The following is a 19,377-nucleotide window of genomic DNA, read 5'->3' as shown; positions in this document are numbered from 1 at the left end:
TTTTTGACCTGGCAACAGGCCCTCTTTAAAGGAGTTGTCGCACTAAAATATATTTATCACCTATCCAAGTCTCTATTGCAAATAGGGAAAAGGTAACAAATACCACGGTGCTGTTCACTTTTATCTGCTGTATGCGTCAGTCCCATTCACACATTGGACTAGGAGACCCCTATTGTCAGGATTGTGTGAGTCCAAGCAGTCGGTCCCTCAGCAATCAAACATTTATCACTTAATCCTGTGATATGGCGGAACAGTCCACCGTCAGTTGCAGCAATTTGCTAGTACGTCGTACTGAGTTCTCGGCATCTTGGAGGTGACGGGTGTGAGGCTGACAGCTCTCGGGTGTGACGCCCTCGCTCGCTGTCTTGGATCTAAGCCATGCTCCCAATTCATTCATTGTTTGTCGGATTAAGGTGAAATGGGATCACTGAATCCTGACACTTTTAATGAAGCGTTCTAAATCTGTGTACGCGTCCATTCCTACAGTCAGGAGACCATGGCAGCCCACCTAGCAAGAGGCTCCAGCCAGACGGAGACGATCAGGAGGGGCTAATTCTTGTATTCTTACTTTTGCTCGATAATTATACCTTTTATTGGATTGTGGGGATTGAGGAACAGTATATTCAGGATTTCTGGGCGCCCGGTATTTTATAGGATGTTTATAGGTGCGTCTCTATGACTCTGGGTACGAATCCCCTGTTTATCAGCCCCGACAGCTAACCCAGGGGCATAACGGGCTTAAAGGTAGCAGTCACACTCCCAAAGACCCTTCTACAAAAATGGATACCAATCCTGGGGCCCAGAAGTTACACCTCTGAGCTGTCCCCAACACTCACATACTAAATAATCTTTCATGGGAGAGGGGCCTTTGGACCTCCTCAGGTACCAGTGAGCATCAATCAACCTGTTATATCGACGAGTAGCTCTCACATGCCCACCTGCACTCTTGGCGACCCGCACTCTTGGCCACCCAATTAGTTGGCCAAATGATCATTCTTCGGACAGCTATCTCTCCCTACCCTCCCACGCGCAAATATGGCTGGCTGAGTGCTCCTGTATTCTATACGAGAGAGCCCCTGCCAGTATCCCCTGTTCACTCCAGTCTCCTCTGTCCCATCCAGTCTCCTCTGTTCTACTTTAGAATCCTCTGACTCCCCTAGACTCTTGTCACCTCAAGGACGCTGTTTCATCCTCCACAATCATGTTACCTCTACATTCCTCTGTCCTCCTTCAAACTCCTCTGTCCCCTCCAAAACCTTTTGTCCTCTTCCAGACCCCTCTGTCCTTCTCTCGGTCTCCTCTGTCCTCCTCCAGACTCCTCTGTCCTCCTCCAATGTCCTCCAGACCCTTTTGCCCCCTTCAGCCTCCTCTGTCCCCTCCAAAACCTTTTCTCCTCCTCCAGACCCCTCTGTCCTCCTCCAGACTCCTCTGTCCTCCTCCAGACTCCTCTGTCCTCCTCCAGACTCCTCTGTCCTCCTCCAGACTCCTCTGTTTGCCTTCAATGTCCTCCAGACTCCTCTGTCCTGGTCCAGTCCTCTGTCCTGCTCCAGACTCCTCTGTCCCCTTCAAAACCTTTTGTGCTACTCCAGACTCCTCCTTGCTACTCCAGACTCCTCCTTGCTACTCCAGACTCCTCCTTGCTACTCCAGACTCCTCTGTCCCTTCAGCCTTCTCTGTTCCCTCCAAAACATTTTGTCCTCCTCCAGACCACTCTGTCCTCCTCCTCAGTCTCCTCAACACTCCTCCGTTCTACTCCATACTACACTGATGGCAGCTTATCTTGAACAGATCCGCTGCTAATATTCAACAGACCTGATCTTTCTTCCCCCAACATCAGATTGTGAGTCGATCCCACCAATATCAGTGGGCTTGGCCAACTTTGCTCCAATGTGCAGCCATTAGGCTTTTGGTTTCAACTAGAGTTTCTCCTCCTTTCTAGTCCGACTCTGTTCTGAATTAGGTCAAGTATAACTGGCACCGGCGGGAGACTGAAACAGCCAAGACACATTCGGCAACCACACATTCACCCCGGCCACAGAGTGCAGCGGAGGACAAAGGACTGAGTTACAGAAAGTCAATGTCTCTATCTAACATACCCACATTTTTTTTGTTCTTCGATTTAAAAACTCCACAACGCATTTTTAGTTTTTCTGGGTGAAAAACTGGCAACCCAAGCCTCAACTGAGTGCAAGAGTCACATCCCAAAGTAGTCAACCCTTATGCAACATTGTCTGTGATCAGTCCAAGTTTTGAATGTCATCTATATACCTTATTTAGAGACTGGAAGACTCGTGTGTTCTCCTCGCTAATTCTCAGCCTCTCTGTCTGTGCTTGTTCCTCTGCGTTTCGCACTTGCTCCTCCAAACGTATCACTTTATCCTATAAGACAAGAAGTTCTGGTAAATCGCGTAATCTCCATGCCCAAAATGTCATGTAATCCAATGGTGGAGGCCAATCTAGACCTTCTCTTGAGATCATCGGAGTCTCGTTCTTACCTTTCGCTTGTTCAGCTCATTTTGCTTATGGGACAGGTTCTGTGAGATCTGCCGGTACGCCGCCTCTCTCTCCTCTTCTCGGCCGCTCTCCTTCTCCAACTGCTGGAACTCCAAGTCTTCAAAGGACTTGACTGCGCTCTCCATTGCCTCTGTCATCTAGGATACAAAGGTGCATCTATAAACCCGCCCATACAATAACATCCTCAGCAAGAAAACCAAACATTGACAACCCCATCCCACACAGATCCTTCACCCATAAAAAAAACAATGTCGCTCCTATACGAAGCCTCATTTATGGTGATGGAACCATAAAGCTGAAAATAGAAACATCTCTTCATAATTTTCCATTTTCTTGAACTGAACTGCTGCGGAGACCCCATACCATAAACCATAATGCGCTAATAATAGGTGTTTTATTTTCCTGAAGCTCCTCCGCAGGTGAAATCAAGTATGACACAATTAAATCAGCATTTTCTCTGTAGTAGTCACAATCTGCTTGTTCCTGCAGCACTTCCGCAGGTGAAATAAAGTATTACACTATGAAATTAATAAAATGCCTGAATGATGCAAATTTGTGTTGGGACATCCAGAGACGATAAAATTAATTAATGGGGCACTTGAAAATTAGTTTTGTAAACCAGACATTCCGTGAACATCTATAGAGCCCAATTCATTTTAGCGGGTTTTTTTGTATTGTTTTTAGTGGCTTTCGCCTGTTTTTTTTTTTTCATTTAAGCTTTTTTTCTTCTTTACATTTGTGTCTTTTTTGAAAACTATTTTTATATGTGCTCTCCTGGGGTTTTTTTTTTTTTTTTTTTTGGTTCATCATTGTGATTTGTTTTTTGGAGTTTCTAAATATTTTTTGGGCTTATCTATCAATTGCGACATTTTTTTCTTCTTTTTTTTTTTAACAATAGCTACATTTTTGCACAAATGTCCTCCTCTGGAGTTATTTTAGGTGGTCCTGAATTTTTTTTTAGCAAATTTTGGGACATTTTAGCAGAACATGCAGTAAAAAGTCACATAAAAGGTACCCATAGTTTATACACCAACCCCCTACTAAATTGCTAAATATTTAGAGGGTCTGAGTAATTATTTAGGAGGAGTTTAAGTCAATTTTATTTTATTAATTTTGTGGTATTTGTTGATGTTTTTGAGCCTATTTGTTCAAAATGGTTCAGGAATTTTGCATAAAATTAAAAATGCTCTTTAATCTTTCTTTTTTTGCACCTTTTTAGCCCCTAAAATTTTCAGTGTTACGCTAAAATGTCACAAAATTTGCGTGAAAATTTCAGATGTACATAAAAAATTTTCTAAGGGGGGACCGGAGTGAAAAATCTTGCCACTTGTTAAAAAGTCACAATTGAGGAGGCATCAGCTGAAAATATCTGGGGAAAACAAAAATTAGCTAACGTGAAAAAAAGCAAATCTCATTGAAAAAAAAAAAAATTGGCACAAATCGAAAATGAGCAAAAACACCCAAAAAAAAGCAAAAATGCAATAATGAATCGAGAAGCGTCTCTTCTTGACGTCCTCCCTGTCCATTGTTTCTGCTCACCTCCTGAATCTGCTTACGGAGCTGCTCGTGTAGACTTTCCGGCTGGTTTTCCAGCTGTGCTTGGCACTCAGATATCTTCCGCTCCATTTCTCTCACTTTCTTTTTCTCGTTCTGTAATTGCAGTTTATCCTGTGGGTAGAAGATAGAAAATGAAACTTCGACATATAGTTACTGTGTCATCACTAAAACCAATCAAGAGCAATTCTGGTCACGCACCGCCACTGTTCTGAAACATGGTGCTGAGATTAGTGGTCCTTTCTATTACCGCACACAACACATTAATGTTTTGGTTGGTTCTCGTCACTGATTTTTTGGGGAAAAAAGGAGTAAAATGAGTACTTTGATTATAGTCTCTTTGTTTATTTGGTCTCTGTGGTCTCTTTGGCCTATTTGGTCCCTTTGGCCTCTTTCTTCCCTTTGGCCTCTTTGGTCCCCTTGGTCCCTTTGGTCCCTTTGGTCTCTTTGGTCCCTTTGGCCTCTTTGGTCCCTTTGGCCTCTTTGGTCCCTTTGGCCTCTTTGATATGTTAATAGCACACTGATGCAGACCTACCTTGTCTCTCTCCTCCTGCCACCTCCACTCCGTCTCTCGGAGCTGTTCTTGCAGGAGCTGGATGGTCTCCTCGTCTTTCTCCATCTGCTTTCTTTCTGTTCTCAGTTCCCCCTCCAGCAGAGCCAGCTCCATCTCCACCTGCAGGCACAAGCATGGAGGCAATGTAATGGAGAAAGTGCCGTGGTTATCAGGGATGGGCGGAAATATAAGGCAATGACCGCTGTATTATTTCAACATTGTACAGTGTTATTATTTTGGTACTTGATGGCGGTATTGTTTTGTTACAGTGTAGCCATGTTACTGTGTGACTATTTAGTGGTATTATTTACTTACCAAACAGTATTCTCAGTTGGTTGGGGTATAATCCTCTTTACAGCACTGTGAATTTGTGTAGTGTATGGTGATATTTAATTTTGTACCTTTATGGTCTTTATTGTTTGAACACCTTGCTGCACTTTTATATTGACACAGCGTGGCGGTATATTTTGGGCCTTTATGGGATATTTTATTAATGCTGTGCTGCACTGTTATATTGGCACAGCGTGGCAGTATTTATTTTCTTGCTTTATGGGCTTTATTATGAACACTGTGTGGCACTATTATATTGGCACAGTGTTGCTGTATTAATTTTCTACCATTATAAGCTGTACGATACGATACACTTTATTGATCCCGGGGGAAATTACGGTATTACTTGAATACTATGCGCTACTGTTATATTGGCACAGAATGATGGTATACATTTGGTCACTTTACGGGCTTTATTATGAACATTATACATCACTGTTATATTGGTACAGTATGGCAGTATTCATGTTGTTCTCTTATGGGATGTATTGCTTTAACATTGTGCAGTACTGTTATATTGGCACAGTATTGCAGTATTCATATTGTTCTTTTATGGGATGCAATGCTTGAACATTGTGCGGCATTGTAATATTGGCACAGTATTGCAGTATTGACATTGTGCTTTTATGAGACGTACTGCTTAAACATTGTGTGGCATTGTAATATTGGCCCAGTATGGCAGTATTCATGTCATTCTTTTGGGATGTATTGCTTGAACATTGTGCGGCACTGCTATATTGGCACCGTATTGCAGTATTCATAGTGTTCTTATATTGGATGTATTGCTTGACCATTGTGCAGTACTGTTACATTGGTACAGTATTGCAGTATTCATAATGTTCTTTTATGGGATGTATTGCATGAACTTTGTGCGGCACATTTACATTGGCACAGTATGGCGATATTTATTTTGTCACTTTATGGTCTGTATAGCTTGAACACTCTGCGGGACTTTTTTACTTTTTTAGGTTCAGATCAGACAACGAACATCCCATTGCTCATTACCAATGGTATATGTGCTCTACAAGGCGGTATTATTTGTGCACTATTACGTCAGCATTGTATGGCACTGTTACTAGGATATATCAAAATGTAATTGTAGATAATATGACAATATTAATATTACGCCCACTATGAACTGTAACATGCCGCCTCGGATACGCAGTATCTGACACAGCCCAAACATCCTCCAACCACAAAGGGTTTACCCTGATAACAAAAAGACAAGTAAAACTCAAGTAATTCCTCAATCTGCCCTCTATCTGAGAAATGAAGACCACACATCTCCCCGGATTCTGAGGGTAGCTGCTCCTCTCTGATTGTTTCCCCATGAAGAAATCCCGAAACGTACAATGCATCAGGGCGCTGGGCAGATCGCGTCTGTGTGTCCCATTACACAAAGGGGCCAGTGTATGGATGTGATGAGCAGCGCTATTGTTACCCTGACACACAACACCCACTCATTGTGAACCTGCTGTATAAATATACCGACACTATCTACCCACAGGACGAGCAAGACGGACCGGCTTGCGGTTGGTAAACAGCCGTTAGCACACGGAGGATGGCAGTGATATATTTTGCACCATAACTAATTCAATTTACCATTCACCTTCCAGAAAAGTTGGGTGACCTCCAATGTGGGAGCCGTAATAGCAGCCATATACAGCCATGTACATCAAACCGATAAGTATGGGGACTCACAACTCGCCCTTATCAGTAATGTGGGGACTTGATGAATTCAGCCTGATCCTTCGGAGGTGTCTGACATCAGCGTTCTCCCCACCCACTAATGGAAGCACATGCACGCTCTTAGGAGATGAGCGTGCATGTGCATAGGGATGCCAAGGTAGAAGATAACTGTATGTGCTAAGCAGGCAGAGGGAATGTTGGGGGGAAATATCATGCATAAAATAGAGAGAGGAAAGAAGCCAGAAAGTGCATATTGGTGCGTAGGTGGATAACATGGTGAACGTAAAACTCAGCATGGCTGACTTGGGTAAAAAAAAAAAAAACACTCCTGTTTTAAAGGGACATTCCCATCCATTCCTAAGGATATGCCTTAAATGTATGATTGATTGGGGTCCGAAGTCTACGACCTGTAGAGAATGGGGCTCCAACTTGTGCTGCTGGGAATATAGAGGTGGCTACTCTCTCCATTCACTTCTAAGGGCAGCTTTCTCCATTTACTTCTATGGACAGGGCTCTCTGTTCATTTCTATGGGCAGCTCTCTCTATTTTCTGTTATTGGCAGCTCTCTCCATTCACTTCTATGGACAGCTCTTTTTATTCCCATCCATGACCACTCTCTCTGTTCATTTCTATGGAATACCCCCTTTAAGTCACCTAGACACTAATTCCTTCCTTCCAGATGAATGTACAGGTGGCTGCACATGCACAGCTCTTTCACATCTATGGGCAGCGATCTCCGATCACTTCTATGGGCATGGCTCTCCATTCACTTGTATGGGCAGCACCCTCAGTTCGCTTCTATGGGAAGCACCCTCCGTTCACTTCTATGGGAAGCACCCTCCGTTCACTTCTATGGGAAGCACCCTCCGTTCACTTCTATGGGAAGCACCCTCCGTTCACTTCTATGGGTATAATCTGCTGCTCTGTAAAGTGAAACGCTCATATACTTTAAAACTCATTTTTAATATGCAAATTGTCTCTTTAGGTACGAGTGGAGCATTTAGGGGTCTGACCCGCCGGCCATCTTTCAGCTTTATGGCAGCATCCTCTTTATTCTCAAATTATGAGAAAATCCTGCCGGGACTCTGCTTTTTTTTAAAAAAAAAGAAAGCCGCAGAGTTCATGTGACATGATATGTCCCCCAGCGTGATGAGTGTAATGTTCCCAGACGGCAGTGCCATCCGTCGCCTCCTCTGGTTTCGGTTCTTTCCCCCTAGGGTAAATGTGTCTGGAAATACAGGTTTGCCAAGATGCCGGAGTGACGCAGAGCGGCTGGCGGAAAGAAGGATCATTGGACATGGCTGACGGATCAGGAATAACGCCAAATGTACAGGAAAAACACTGACACTGAACTGTTATATAATATAATGGGATGTCACTGTTATATCTGATCCTGGGAAAGCTGGGTGGCAAACATTATGTCCAAATGTTCCTTACATGCCATACACCAGAATGACATATTTCCATTTCAGGAATTTGGAAAAGCTGGGTGCCTGTCTTATTGTTAGTGCAGTATTGGGGTGCACTATTTCTAGGGGTTACCTCGATTTTCAGCTCTCGCCTCTGTAGCTGCAGCTCCCGGATCTCCTGCTCCAGCTGTGAAATTCGGTTCATCACTTTCATCTGCTCGGCCTCCAGTCGCCTCTGAACCGGATTTCCCGCTAATTCTTCATGCTACGGCAGAAAACAGGAAAAAGGAGCCAATTATAAAGCTGGCGGCCATAATGGTTCCTGGGAAAGCTGGGTGGGTGATTGTAGGACGTAATAACGCAATATCTTATTCTTCTTTCCCGGAAATCTCCATCAATGAGACGTCTGGGTCTCGTCATTCATTGTAAACAGTGCGGCACTAAAGATGACTCTGCCTGCGGTGTTTACAGTCGGAGCGCACTGTGTAAACCCCATAGACGTCCCCCCGGGGGAACAAATACGGCCCACACTGTGACTACATGAAAAAAACAACCCTAAAATAGAAATAATCTATGAGACATTGTATATTGTAGGGGATGGCGATAAAATCCAGATGTTGTAGAGCTGAGTTTGTCATTTAACTCTTTGTGGCCCCGTACGGTAGATACAACCGCAATCATATGTAAGGCACATAGCAAGCCGTGATGTCACTATTTTACACCATGGAGGTCCCGCTGCAGTTGTGGGGGCATGATATGTTCTAGACTCACATACTATGGGGAAGGTAGGGATGGGAGTTTCAGTATGTGCCCTCCGTTCACAGTGGAGGGACACACATTGCAAGGTGGGAGACATTTTTTTTCACCTGCACCATGCTCACACAGAAATAGTGACGCTGGTGAGGCCCCTTAGTGTCCACACAAAGTTCAATACCTGTTTTATGACACCCATGTCTTGTGATGACCCCCACACAGTAGGATGCCCCAAAGATACCACCCACACAGAATGATACCGCCACATTGTGTAATGCCTTCACAGTGACCCCCATACATGATACCACCATCGTGCCCACACACGATGCCTCACAGTGCACCCACACAATAGGACGCACTCACAATGCCACTGTACAATAGGATGCCCCAAAGATGCCACCCACACAGAATGTTGCCCACACAATGACCGCCACATAGTCTAATGCCTTCACAGTGACCCTCATACATAATGATGCCACCATCACACCCACACACGATGCCTCACAGTACACCCACACAATAGAACGCACTCACAATGCCACTATACAATAGGATGCCCCAAAAATGCCACCCACGATAAATGATGCCCACACAATGTCTGCCACAGTGTAATACCTTCACAGTAACCCACATACATAATGATGCCACCATCATGCGATGCCTCACAGTGCACCCACACAATAGGACGCCCCCACAATGCCACTTCACCTAGTAGATGCCTCACACACACAATAATAGCCCCGCAATAGCCTCCACATAGTATGATGTCCCCAAACATTATGATGCCCTGACGATACCCCTACACAGCATGATGCCTCTCACACACAATGATGCCCACACAGTGCCCCCAACACAGTTTGATGCTTCCATACAAACATTACCACCCCCCTTCCACAAATTACGACGCCCTATAACGTGCACCAAATTACATTTTCCCCCACTATGGTGCATCTCTACGCAAATAAAAAAAGACAACGACGTAGCCGCGTTCTCATGATGGGCAGTTCTCCGGTCTGTGCTGTGTGTGGACAGAAAAGGTGAATGGTGGAGCCGGGAGCTGACTGCTCCCTGCTCCACCTTTATATTCATCTGTGGACACAGATACTGTTAAGCGTCACCGACCTCCCAGCACAATGGGACAGCTCCCCAAATCCAGGACTGTCTTGTTCGATGGAGAAAGTTTGGAAGACATTGGGTATGCCCCTGACTAAGGGACCATTTATAAAATTGCGCTGTACTTGGCGACCTCTGTATGTCCCATCGACATTGAATGTGGAGGTAGCACGTATGTGAGAGTCAGCCTGAGCCTGAGGCCTCCTCATCGATGGGGATCTTACATGTACAACCTATCCTGGGGCTACTGAATTCTTTAGTATTGTATCAATGGCAGGAATGGACCTTCGGAAGGTCTGTAGATGACCGGTGTGGGACTTTTTGTAGGTCTTGACCCTTAGTTGTAGTAAATGCCTTGTGTGAATATTTACTCTCTTGGCAAAAAGCCCCCATTATGTATATATAGTGCATGTAAACCTGAGGTGACCCCCAGGTCAGACAGCAAAGCTATTTGCTAATGGCAATTACATAGTGACTAGAATTTTTGGGAACAGCTGCTCCATTAATGGTAAATTGTACAAAATAGATGCCATAAAACATGGCGGCCATTAGTGAGACAGTTACGGATGTGTTTTATTCATGAACACCAAGTGGTATGAGAAGACCAATGGGTAGAAGAGGAGACCTAAAAAGAGACTAAAAGAACAACCTGTCTTTGTTGTCCATAGCAACCAATCACAGCTCAGCTTTCATTTTCCCAGAGCCGTTTACAAAATAAAAGCTGGGCTCTGATTGGTTGCAGTGGACAACAAAGTCACGCTATTCTTTTCTCCATCTTTTTGATGAAAGAGGCTTATAAAGCTTTAATAAAAAAAAAAAAAAATCAGTTATAGAAATAAAAAATTACAAATTCTGATTGATCCTTAAACAAAAGGTGTAAAAAAAATATTAGATATAAAACATTCTGTAAGAAAAATGGTTTGGGAAAAAAAAGGAAACGCTATCATAACGTATATACAAAAATGTGTGCGTAAAAAAAATGAAATAAATACATGGTTAACGGTGCTATAGTCACATGTAATGTAATGTGCAGGACTTTGGTACACCGTGTGTATTGCGGTCGCCCCGTGGCTGGCGTTCTGCCCGCTGTCATCTGCGGCTGGGAACTGTAAGTTGTCACCTCGGCCTGTGACTCGCACAACGTGACATATAATGTAAGATATGGCAAGGCGTCCTCGTCACATCCCTCCCCCCTCTGTGCTCAAGACAGAAATGGGGATCTGGGCAGAAAGCCAAGCGAACTTTTCGCACAATCTCCATTACAGGAAGCCAAAAGATGGCGACCCTAAAATTCTAAAGAACCCTCGCGGGTATATAGACGTTCTGTAATAAATATTCTCTACGGTTACGGTAGGCGCATTCCGCTACCTTGCAGGATTCTCTATGGTTAAAGGAGAAAGTGTATAAGTGGGGCCGCTGACTTCCCCCAATGTTAAATTTCACATCTGATCCTTTAACGTCCCATTGACGGACCTCCTACCATTCCAGCCTAGAAATGCATTAATTGTTGTGCCTTTAAGATTCGCTTGCTTAAGCTTGACTCCTAATCCGAGCAGTTACCATTCAGGATGCTAAGAAAGCTGGATGTCTCGGGGGTGACGCTGATTTGATTGATGGTTTTCGGTAACACCTGTAATTATGTTCCCAGTTTGTAGCACTGGGAGCGGTTTTATTGCCTTCTCTTCTTGCCAAGTGCTAGTGTTACAGGAAGATTCTGCCCTCTTTATGGAGTCCGGGGGAGCTGAGATATTGGAAGCTGTTTGATGTTTTCCTGGACATTGATCACTGATCTTTTTCCTTCCCGTTCACACTTGTGCACTTCCAGTTGCTATAAAAGTCAGTAGGATGGATCTTTCACATCTTTATGGCCCCTACAAACAGCACCTCATATCTTAGCTTCCTGTACTGTCACAATGATAATTACATACCATTACCTGTCTATGGTATACAAATATATATATATATATATATATATATATATATATATATATATATATATATATATATATATATATATATATATATATATATATATATATATATATATATATATATATACACACACACACTCACCGGCCACTTTATTAGGTACACCATGCTAGTAACGGGTTGGACCCCCATTTGCCTTCAGAACTGCCTCAATTCTTCGTGGCATAGATTCAACAAGGTGCTGGAAGCATTCCTCAGAGATTTTGGTCCATATTGACATGATGGCATCACACAGTTGCCGCAGATTTGTCGGCTGCACATCCCAAAGATGCTCCATACAAGGCAGGATGGATCCATGCTTTCATGTGGTTTACGCCAAATTCTGACCCTACCATCCGAATGTCGCAGCAGAAATCGAGACTCATCAGACCAAGCAACGTTTTTCCAATCTTCTACTGTCCAATTTCGATGAGCTTGTACAAATTGTAGCCTCAGTTTCCTGTTCTTAGCTGAAGGGAGTGGTACCCGGTGTGGTCTTCTGCTGCTGTAGCCCATCTGCCTCAAAGTTCGACGCACTGTGCGTTCAGAGATGCTCTTAGGCCTACCTTGGTTGTAACGGGTGGCGATTTGAGTCACTGTTGCCTTTCTATCAGCTCGAACCAGTCTGCCCATTCTCCTCTGACCTCAACAAGGAATTTCCGCCCACAGAACTGCCGCTCACTGGATTTTTTTTCTTTTTCGGACCATTCTCTGTAAACCCTAGAGATGGTTGTGCGTGAAAATCCCAGTAGATCAGCAGTTTCTGAAATACTCAGACCAGCCCTTCTGGCACCAACAACTATGCCACATTCAAAGGCACTCAAATCACCTTTCTTCCCCATACTGATGCTCGGTTTGAACTGCAGGAGATTGTCTTGACCATGTCTACATGCCTAAATGCACTGAGTTGCCGCCATGTGATTGGCTGATTAGAAATTAAGTGTTAACAAGAAGTTGGACAGGTGTACCTAATAAAGTGGCCGGTGAGTGTATGTATATATATATATATATATAGATTTATTAGAGCAGCTTACCCTTGTCTAGGAAGAAAACTAAAATCGCTGCCTTCTTCACCAGCTGTACATATGATAATGCGGTATGTCCACTGCTGTATTATGGGACGTCATTCAGACACTTATGGGCAACATCCTGTCTCAGGCCATTAGGAAAAAGCTACAATATTGTGCTAGGACCTCATCATCCTTTGTTAAAGGGACATCACATCTTAATTCTTGAAAGTGTCCTTAGAAAGACATTTTTTTTCACCACCTATTGTGACGATTATATGGTCCAGGTGGCAATAGCCTAAACTGTCCAAAAAAGTCTACCCATTCCCAGTGCTCACCTGAGTGTGTGCACTTTCCGTACTGCTGGTCTCCTCATCATCCGTGGTGCTGTCTGTCACCCTTCCTCCCTCCAAGGACACTGAGTCTCCTTCCAGTTCCTCTACAGGGGGCTCCCATACACATTCTTCATTCCTTTCAGGAGACATGGACTTGGTTTTCCGATTCCCTGACTTCAGGCAGATTTGTAGCTCTGGCTGCCCCAACAGTGTTCCAGGACATCCGACAACCATGAGGAACCAAGACGTTAACCCTGTAAAGAGAAGACAAGTGTCAGATGGAAACTCAGGATGTGGGCCTTAGAACTTCCAGACTATATAACTAAGGAAGCTATGGATCGCATCTTCAGGCCCCTCGAAGTACCCGGCCATAATTGACTATATAACAATGCCTCATTCACGACCATCATAAGTTTCAAGATAGTAATTTTGCAGATTTTCAAATAAGAATGGAAGACCCGATATATAGATGACATCCATTATCTTACCATGGGTAGCAAAGACGTAAAATCAAGCTGTGACTGCAAAGCTCTGGCAGAGCCCCACCACCCTTAGATAATAGGCCGGTAAGAGGTTCTAAAAATGTGGAAACCATTGGACAATATTTTAACTTAATATGGAGGAAATAGTGCGGGCACTAGAGGCCTTGTTTTTAGCCAAAGCAGAGGGTCAATGACCAGGTATAGCACCAAATCATACTTTACATCTCCTACAGACTTGCTGGAAGACTTGACAATCCAGTTGACCTTTGGAGGCCCCAGATAATCTGAAGGTACCTCCAATAAAAAGGGGTTCCCAAATGCAGTGCATCTTTAAATCAATGCAATGTAAAAGTGAGTACCTAGTCCAGAAGGGTAACTCACCAAGTCTAGAAGTTAAAAGACCTTCTCAAGCCATTCCAGATCCTAAACACCTAATTTAGGAGCACCTAGAGTTTCAAGTCACTGAAAGACACGAGAGCCTGATACGGCCAAGAAGGTCCCTTCATCCAACATGAGGGGACTATAAATGATATGAGAGTTGGGGGACCTTTATAGATTTTGCATTGGGGCCTAAAATGTCAAGCTATGCCTCAGGAGACCAGCATAGCATCCATGCACCAGTGCCCTGCAAGCCAAGTATCAGAGTCCACACCTCCAAAAACAAGTATTTACTAAGGAATATTCTGTGATGTTTGTAATGAGGGTCTTGCATGAAGGTCTACTTTCACTGCCTTTCAATGACAATGCAGTTTCAACAGTTTCCCTAGAAATGATCCCTCGGTAAGTTGGTAAGTGAGGGCATAAGTACTTTCACACCCTTCCCCCCATTTATGGGTGAGTTCCCATGTTCTTGCTCAGTGTACTTTTCTCATGATATACCGCACTGTTTATTTATTGACTTCTTCTTAGTAAAACTGCAGCTTCTCACCACAAGGGCTCAACGCCGTCTTCGAGAGACTCCTTGGACATTTCATTCTCAAAATACTGATTTTAGAGTAAACCCGAGGCCACAAAGTCACAGAGGACATGTTGTGTAATAGAGCCAAGACAAGCCATTACTTTCAGGCTATGTCCGTTTTTGGCATCATTTGTGCTTTCACAGCAGATGTAATATCTGCAGACTTTCACTATCGGTGCAAATGCTGGTCTAACGATGACGAGGATCTGCATGGAAACTCCCTAAATGCCATCAGTGATCATAAATATCTGAAAAAGCTGCTGGGAAAAGTCAGGACTTTCCATTAAAAAGTCCATATAAGTATATGAGTGGAGGGGTCATATTTAACCAGTAGGGGGCACAGTCTTGTGATAAGTGACATAATGGTTCTCTAGCTGAGGCCTGCACATAAAATATTTAGTCCCAATATATCGCTCTTTGCACCTCATTGTGTGGGTGCGACAACAGCTGCAGAACAGGAGCTATATAGAAACCACAATTATCTGCTACATCCCCTTGTAGTAGTGACAAAAGGATTGTAGAGTGAAGAGCCCTAGAGGCTGGAAAAAGATTTTTGAATACTGCAAAAACATATTGACTGTGTAATAATGAGGCTCAGGTCGCATGTCCATTGTCAACCAGGCATGATATTTCAATGGAACACAAGATCAGCAGCAGCAAGACACCATTGGAGCCACCTCTAAAATGTAACAGTCCAACAGGTGAAAATCAACTCTGTCAAATCCTTGCAGTACCATTTTGTCTTTGATTGTTGCAAGCTATATAGTGATCCCACTATCATAGCAAAACTACAAAAAAAAGCAGGGGCCAACATTAGTGCCACCCTACTCATACGTTTAGTGTGACGCCGGCCTAATTCAACTATACTGTACTTTAATATTTAAAGGAAGTCTGAGGGGACCGCCATGGGGCTTTGTGGCACCTCAATCAATGTACTTCCTGCTCAAGATAGATAGATAGATAGATAGATAGATAGATAGATAGATAGATAGATAGATAGATAGATACAAAAAGAAAGAAAAGAGCAGCACCTTTGTAACAAATTTAGGGTGAAAAGCCCCCTAGGTACATACCAGTCCTTATTATATAAATAAAAAAATCAGAAGCAGCACACCATCTCAGTAAAAACATGTCTTGTTTTAAAAGCCCATCATGTGATGTTTCAGTTCCATGTGTGAGCCTTCTTCAAGCCTTTTTTCACTGAGATAGTGTGGTACTTCAGATTTTTTCTTTAGATAGATAGGATAGATACAGTAAATTCTACCATGTTTTACTTTAAAGTTCAGAGGAGATAGCTATGGGGTTTTGTGTCGCTCTACGAAAGTCTTCTTAAACCCCATAATGATAACACAATATGAAAAATAAATATTACAAGCTTTCAATTTTAACCAGAAGTTTTCTATATTATACAGTGCAGATGCAGAGTCTTCCTACTATTCACACCCCTCTGCCTAATTTATCCAGAGCACTGAATCAGTAAGTCCTTGAATAGGCTGCTAATGATGCATTAAGAAAATATTATGTCTAATCCGTGGATCTCTCCGGAAACACCTCTCTTTGTTAGCAGTTAATAAGAGCTTAATGAAGCACCACCTTCATTGAAATGGGGATTTAGTACCTTAGTATTATTGTATTAATCTAAGAAAGGAAAGGTGATGGGGGCTACGTTCACCCCTGTACTTATAGGTAGTGCATCTTGCTTCTATTAACCTGTGTATTTCGTCTGTTCTCCACTTGCACACAATAACGATGTAGCAGTTCTGAGTTTATCATTAGGCTTCACATATTCAGTCAGTGAACTACTAATATGGCTGCCAACAAATCATCCTTGGTGCCTAGCCTGCATTGTATTTCTGAGTATCAAGAATGTAGCTCGAGTACTTTTGCAACAGGTGATATAGTGACCACCACTAGGTTGCTGTTGATGTCTGCACAGCTAGACAAGCTTGGCAGAACTTGCAATACGGGTCCTACAAACTGTCACGAGATGAATTGCAATAAACGTCTCCTGTACTCCAGTTTGGGAGTGGGAGCTGTGGTTAGTTCCCTTGTTGGGTGTAACAAGTATTAATTTTCCAGGTCAAACAATGCTATTATTTAATTCTATACAAGCTTAGACATGTATGTATTTGTGCTTACGTACAGATGTAGCAGAGCAAAATTTATCATTTAACACTTTAGGACTGCACTGTTGGTGCATCTTGATGATTCCAGCCTGACTTGACTCAATACGTCAGTTACCTCAAATATAACCCTTCCCTCTAAGTCACTGGCACAGGAATCAGGGAAACTGAGATATATAGAGTTGTCAAGTAGTCACCAATGATTGTTTTGTCTAACCAACAAAGTAACAGTTCAGAAATGAATGAATAATGAATGTGTGAACATGGCCTAATATAAAAACACTTGGGTTTCCTGCGGTCCTATGTAAACAAGAGGCTATAATCTAACTTAAGCCAAACCTAGCTCTGCAACATCTGCATATAATGTGCTTTGGATACATGTATAAAAGATGTTGGCTTCTCCAGCTGCTGCATTATGTAGAATACATCAGTGTAGTATGTTTATATGATAACATGAGTTTGGTAAAAACAATAATTATTTTCTGCCTTCTTTTGCTGATAGATAATGTTTAGTTACATGTAAATGACACAGAATTCCCACACATTGATTACAAGAGAGAATTTCAAGCAGATTACTACAGTTATGTACATTAAAGAATAATGCATCAAGAATACACACTGAGACAGATATGGATAGATTGATTGATAGATATGAGATAGATAGATAGATAGATAGATAGATAGATAGATAGATAGATAGATCATTAAAAGGGAACCGCCATGGGGTTGTGTGTCACCCCATCCAAATTTGTCTTTAAACCTATAAACAATAACATGATTCAATAAATATTTCATGTGCAAATTAAATAAATAGATAATGAGAATAATAGATATTTTACAATATTCACTCTAATATAAAGAACTTGAATTTCCTGCCGTCCTATGTAAACAAAATAATACAATCTAACTTACACCTAACCTAGGTTTGCAACATTTGTATATGCACAGCTTTGGCTACATGTATAAAAGTCATCAGCCTTTGCATTACGTATAATAAATACATGCAGTCTGTTTATATTATATTTTGCAAAAACAGGAAATATTCTCCACCTCGTTTTCCCAATAGATATCATTTAATTACATGTAGATTATACAGGATTCCCACACAGTCATTATATGACAAAATTCCAAGCAGATGACTATGGTTATTTTCATTAATGGGAAATGCATCTAAAGTATACTGAGATAGGCATGGATAGATAGATTGATAAATAAATGTGAGCTATATAGCTAGATAGTTCAGAAGGGACTGCCATGGGGGTTTGTGTCACCCCATTAAAGTTTTTCTTTAAACCTATAAAGATAACATGAAGCAATATATATTTCAAGTGCAGAACATATTAATAGATTGAAGGAGGAATGATAATGAGATTGATAGATGCTGTATTTTACAATATTCATCTTTTATCCTGCATGTCCTCTTTGACTCTCCCTCAAATAAAGCACAGTATCCTGTAATTAAGTTTCTCTCATCCTATAATTTTTGTCTTTTTTTAGATCCATTTATCTGCTAATTGCAGAGTGTGCCCCAGGACCCCCTGTCCTTTTCATTTGCACTCATATGCATCTCTGGTTCAGTCGCAATGTATCCTGTGCAGCTGACAGTAGAGTGTACATCCCTGTTGGTGTCCTTGACACTGATGCTGCATATTTGCTTTACCTGTTTGCTCTGTGTTTTTACCTACCACATCACGCCACGGGTGTTAACTCTAAAAATGCCAAACGGGACTGCACACTCGCATTAGTGGATGCATCAATTACATAAGGCTTGTATTAGAAGTGAGCCACATATTTCCAGATATATTAATATTATGGTGTGAGCACCGCAAACATGTGGTAACCCAGCAAGGAATGAAAATAATGGCTACTGACTAGTTTGTATGACCACATATTATTTATACTGCTGGTGCCAAGCCTTATTATTACATGTATATTAGGTGGGGCGTCAGCCATGCCACCCTCGGGTGACACAAATATTGTCCTCTCAACATATTACAGGTTTGGTATGTATGGGAATAGCACCTAACATCATATTAAATATATTACTTCATGCCAAGCCCATCAGTGCCATGTGTCATTGTGGCCTTCGCCCGTTTCTGGCTTTTAGTTATCCTAGTCCCGGAGCGGATACACAATCTTGGACTCCAGAATGGCAGAAATATTGTGCAAAAGATAAAGGGTTTCTTCCAAAAACAGTGCCACCCCTATCCACAGGTTGTGAGTAACACTGCACCCAACCTGTTTAATTTCAATAGATATAAGCTACAATACTAGACACAACCTGTGGACGGTGGTGGTGCGGTTTCTGGGAGAAAGCAGCCATGTTTTTCTGATGGTGGCCATAATGGACTTTGCTTTTACAAAAAGAAGGAACAATGGGTTCAAATTTCACTCCTGATGATGGCAAGGTGTATAACGACCAGAGATCTGTGCTTGTCTCCCAGCTCACAGTTTAGCTTAAGGGTTCGTTCAGGAAGCCTCCATATACTGGCATGTATGACCTAACGACCGCTACCGGCTGTACAGCCTGAGACCACCAGACAGAGGGGTCTGGGCCATCCGGATGATAAATGTCATGAACCTCTTACC

At 42.5% G+C, this 19,377-nt stretch overlaps 1 protein-coding gene across 3 annotated transcripts in view; it reads right to left on the bottom strand.

The window, feature by feature from the left end:
- PHLDB3 (pleckstrin homology like domain family B member 3) overlaps positions 1-19,377 on the bottom strand; it is a 42,612-nt gene that overhangs the window by 9,311 nt on the left and 13,924 nt on the right. For all 3 annotated transcript variants that reach the window (XM_077260009.1, XM_077260008.1, XM_077260010.1), the window contains exons 2-7: positions 13,229-13,479; positions 8,183-8,314; positions 4,604-4,741; positions 4,054-4,182; positions 2,496-2,651; positions 2,269-2,379 (exon numbers count right to left, since the gene is read on the bottom strand). In XM_077260009.1, the coding sequence (XP_077116124.1) occupies positions 2,269-2,379; positions 2,496-2,651; positions 4,054-4,182; positions 4,604-4,741; positions 8,183-8,314; positions 13,229-13,459 (897 nt within the window). In that variant the 5' untranslated portion in view covers positions 13,460-13,479. The remainder of the gene's footprint in view (positions 1-2,268; positions 2,380-2,495; positions 2,652-4,053; positions 4,183-4,603; positions 4,742-8,182; positions 8,315-13,228; positions 13,480-19,377) is intronic.

Source organism: Ranitomeya variabilis, chromosome 4 (genome assembly GCF_051348905.1).
Source record: "Ranitomeya variabilis isolate aRanVar5 chromosome 4, aRanVar5.hap1, whole genome shotgun sequence".
Lineage (NCBI taxonomy): Eukaryota > Metazoa > Chordata > Amphibia > Anura > Dendrobatidae > Ranitomeya > Ranitomeya variabilis.
Note: the sequence above shows the minus strand (reverse complement) of the source record. Positions and strands in the feature narration are given on the sequence as shown.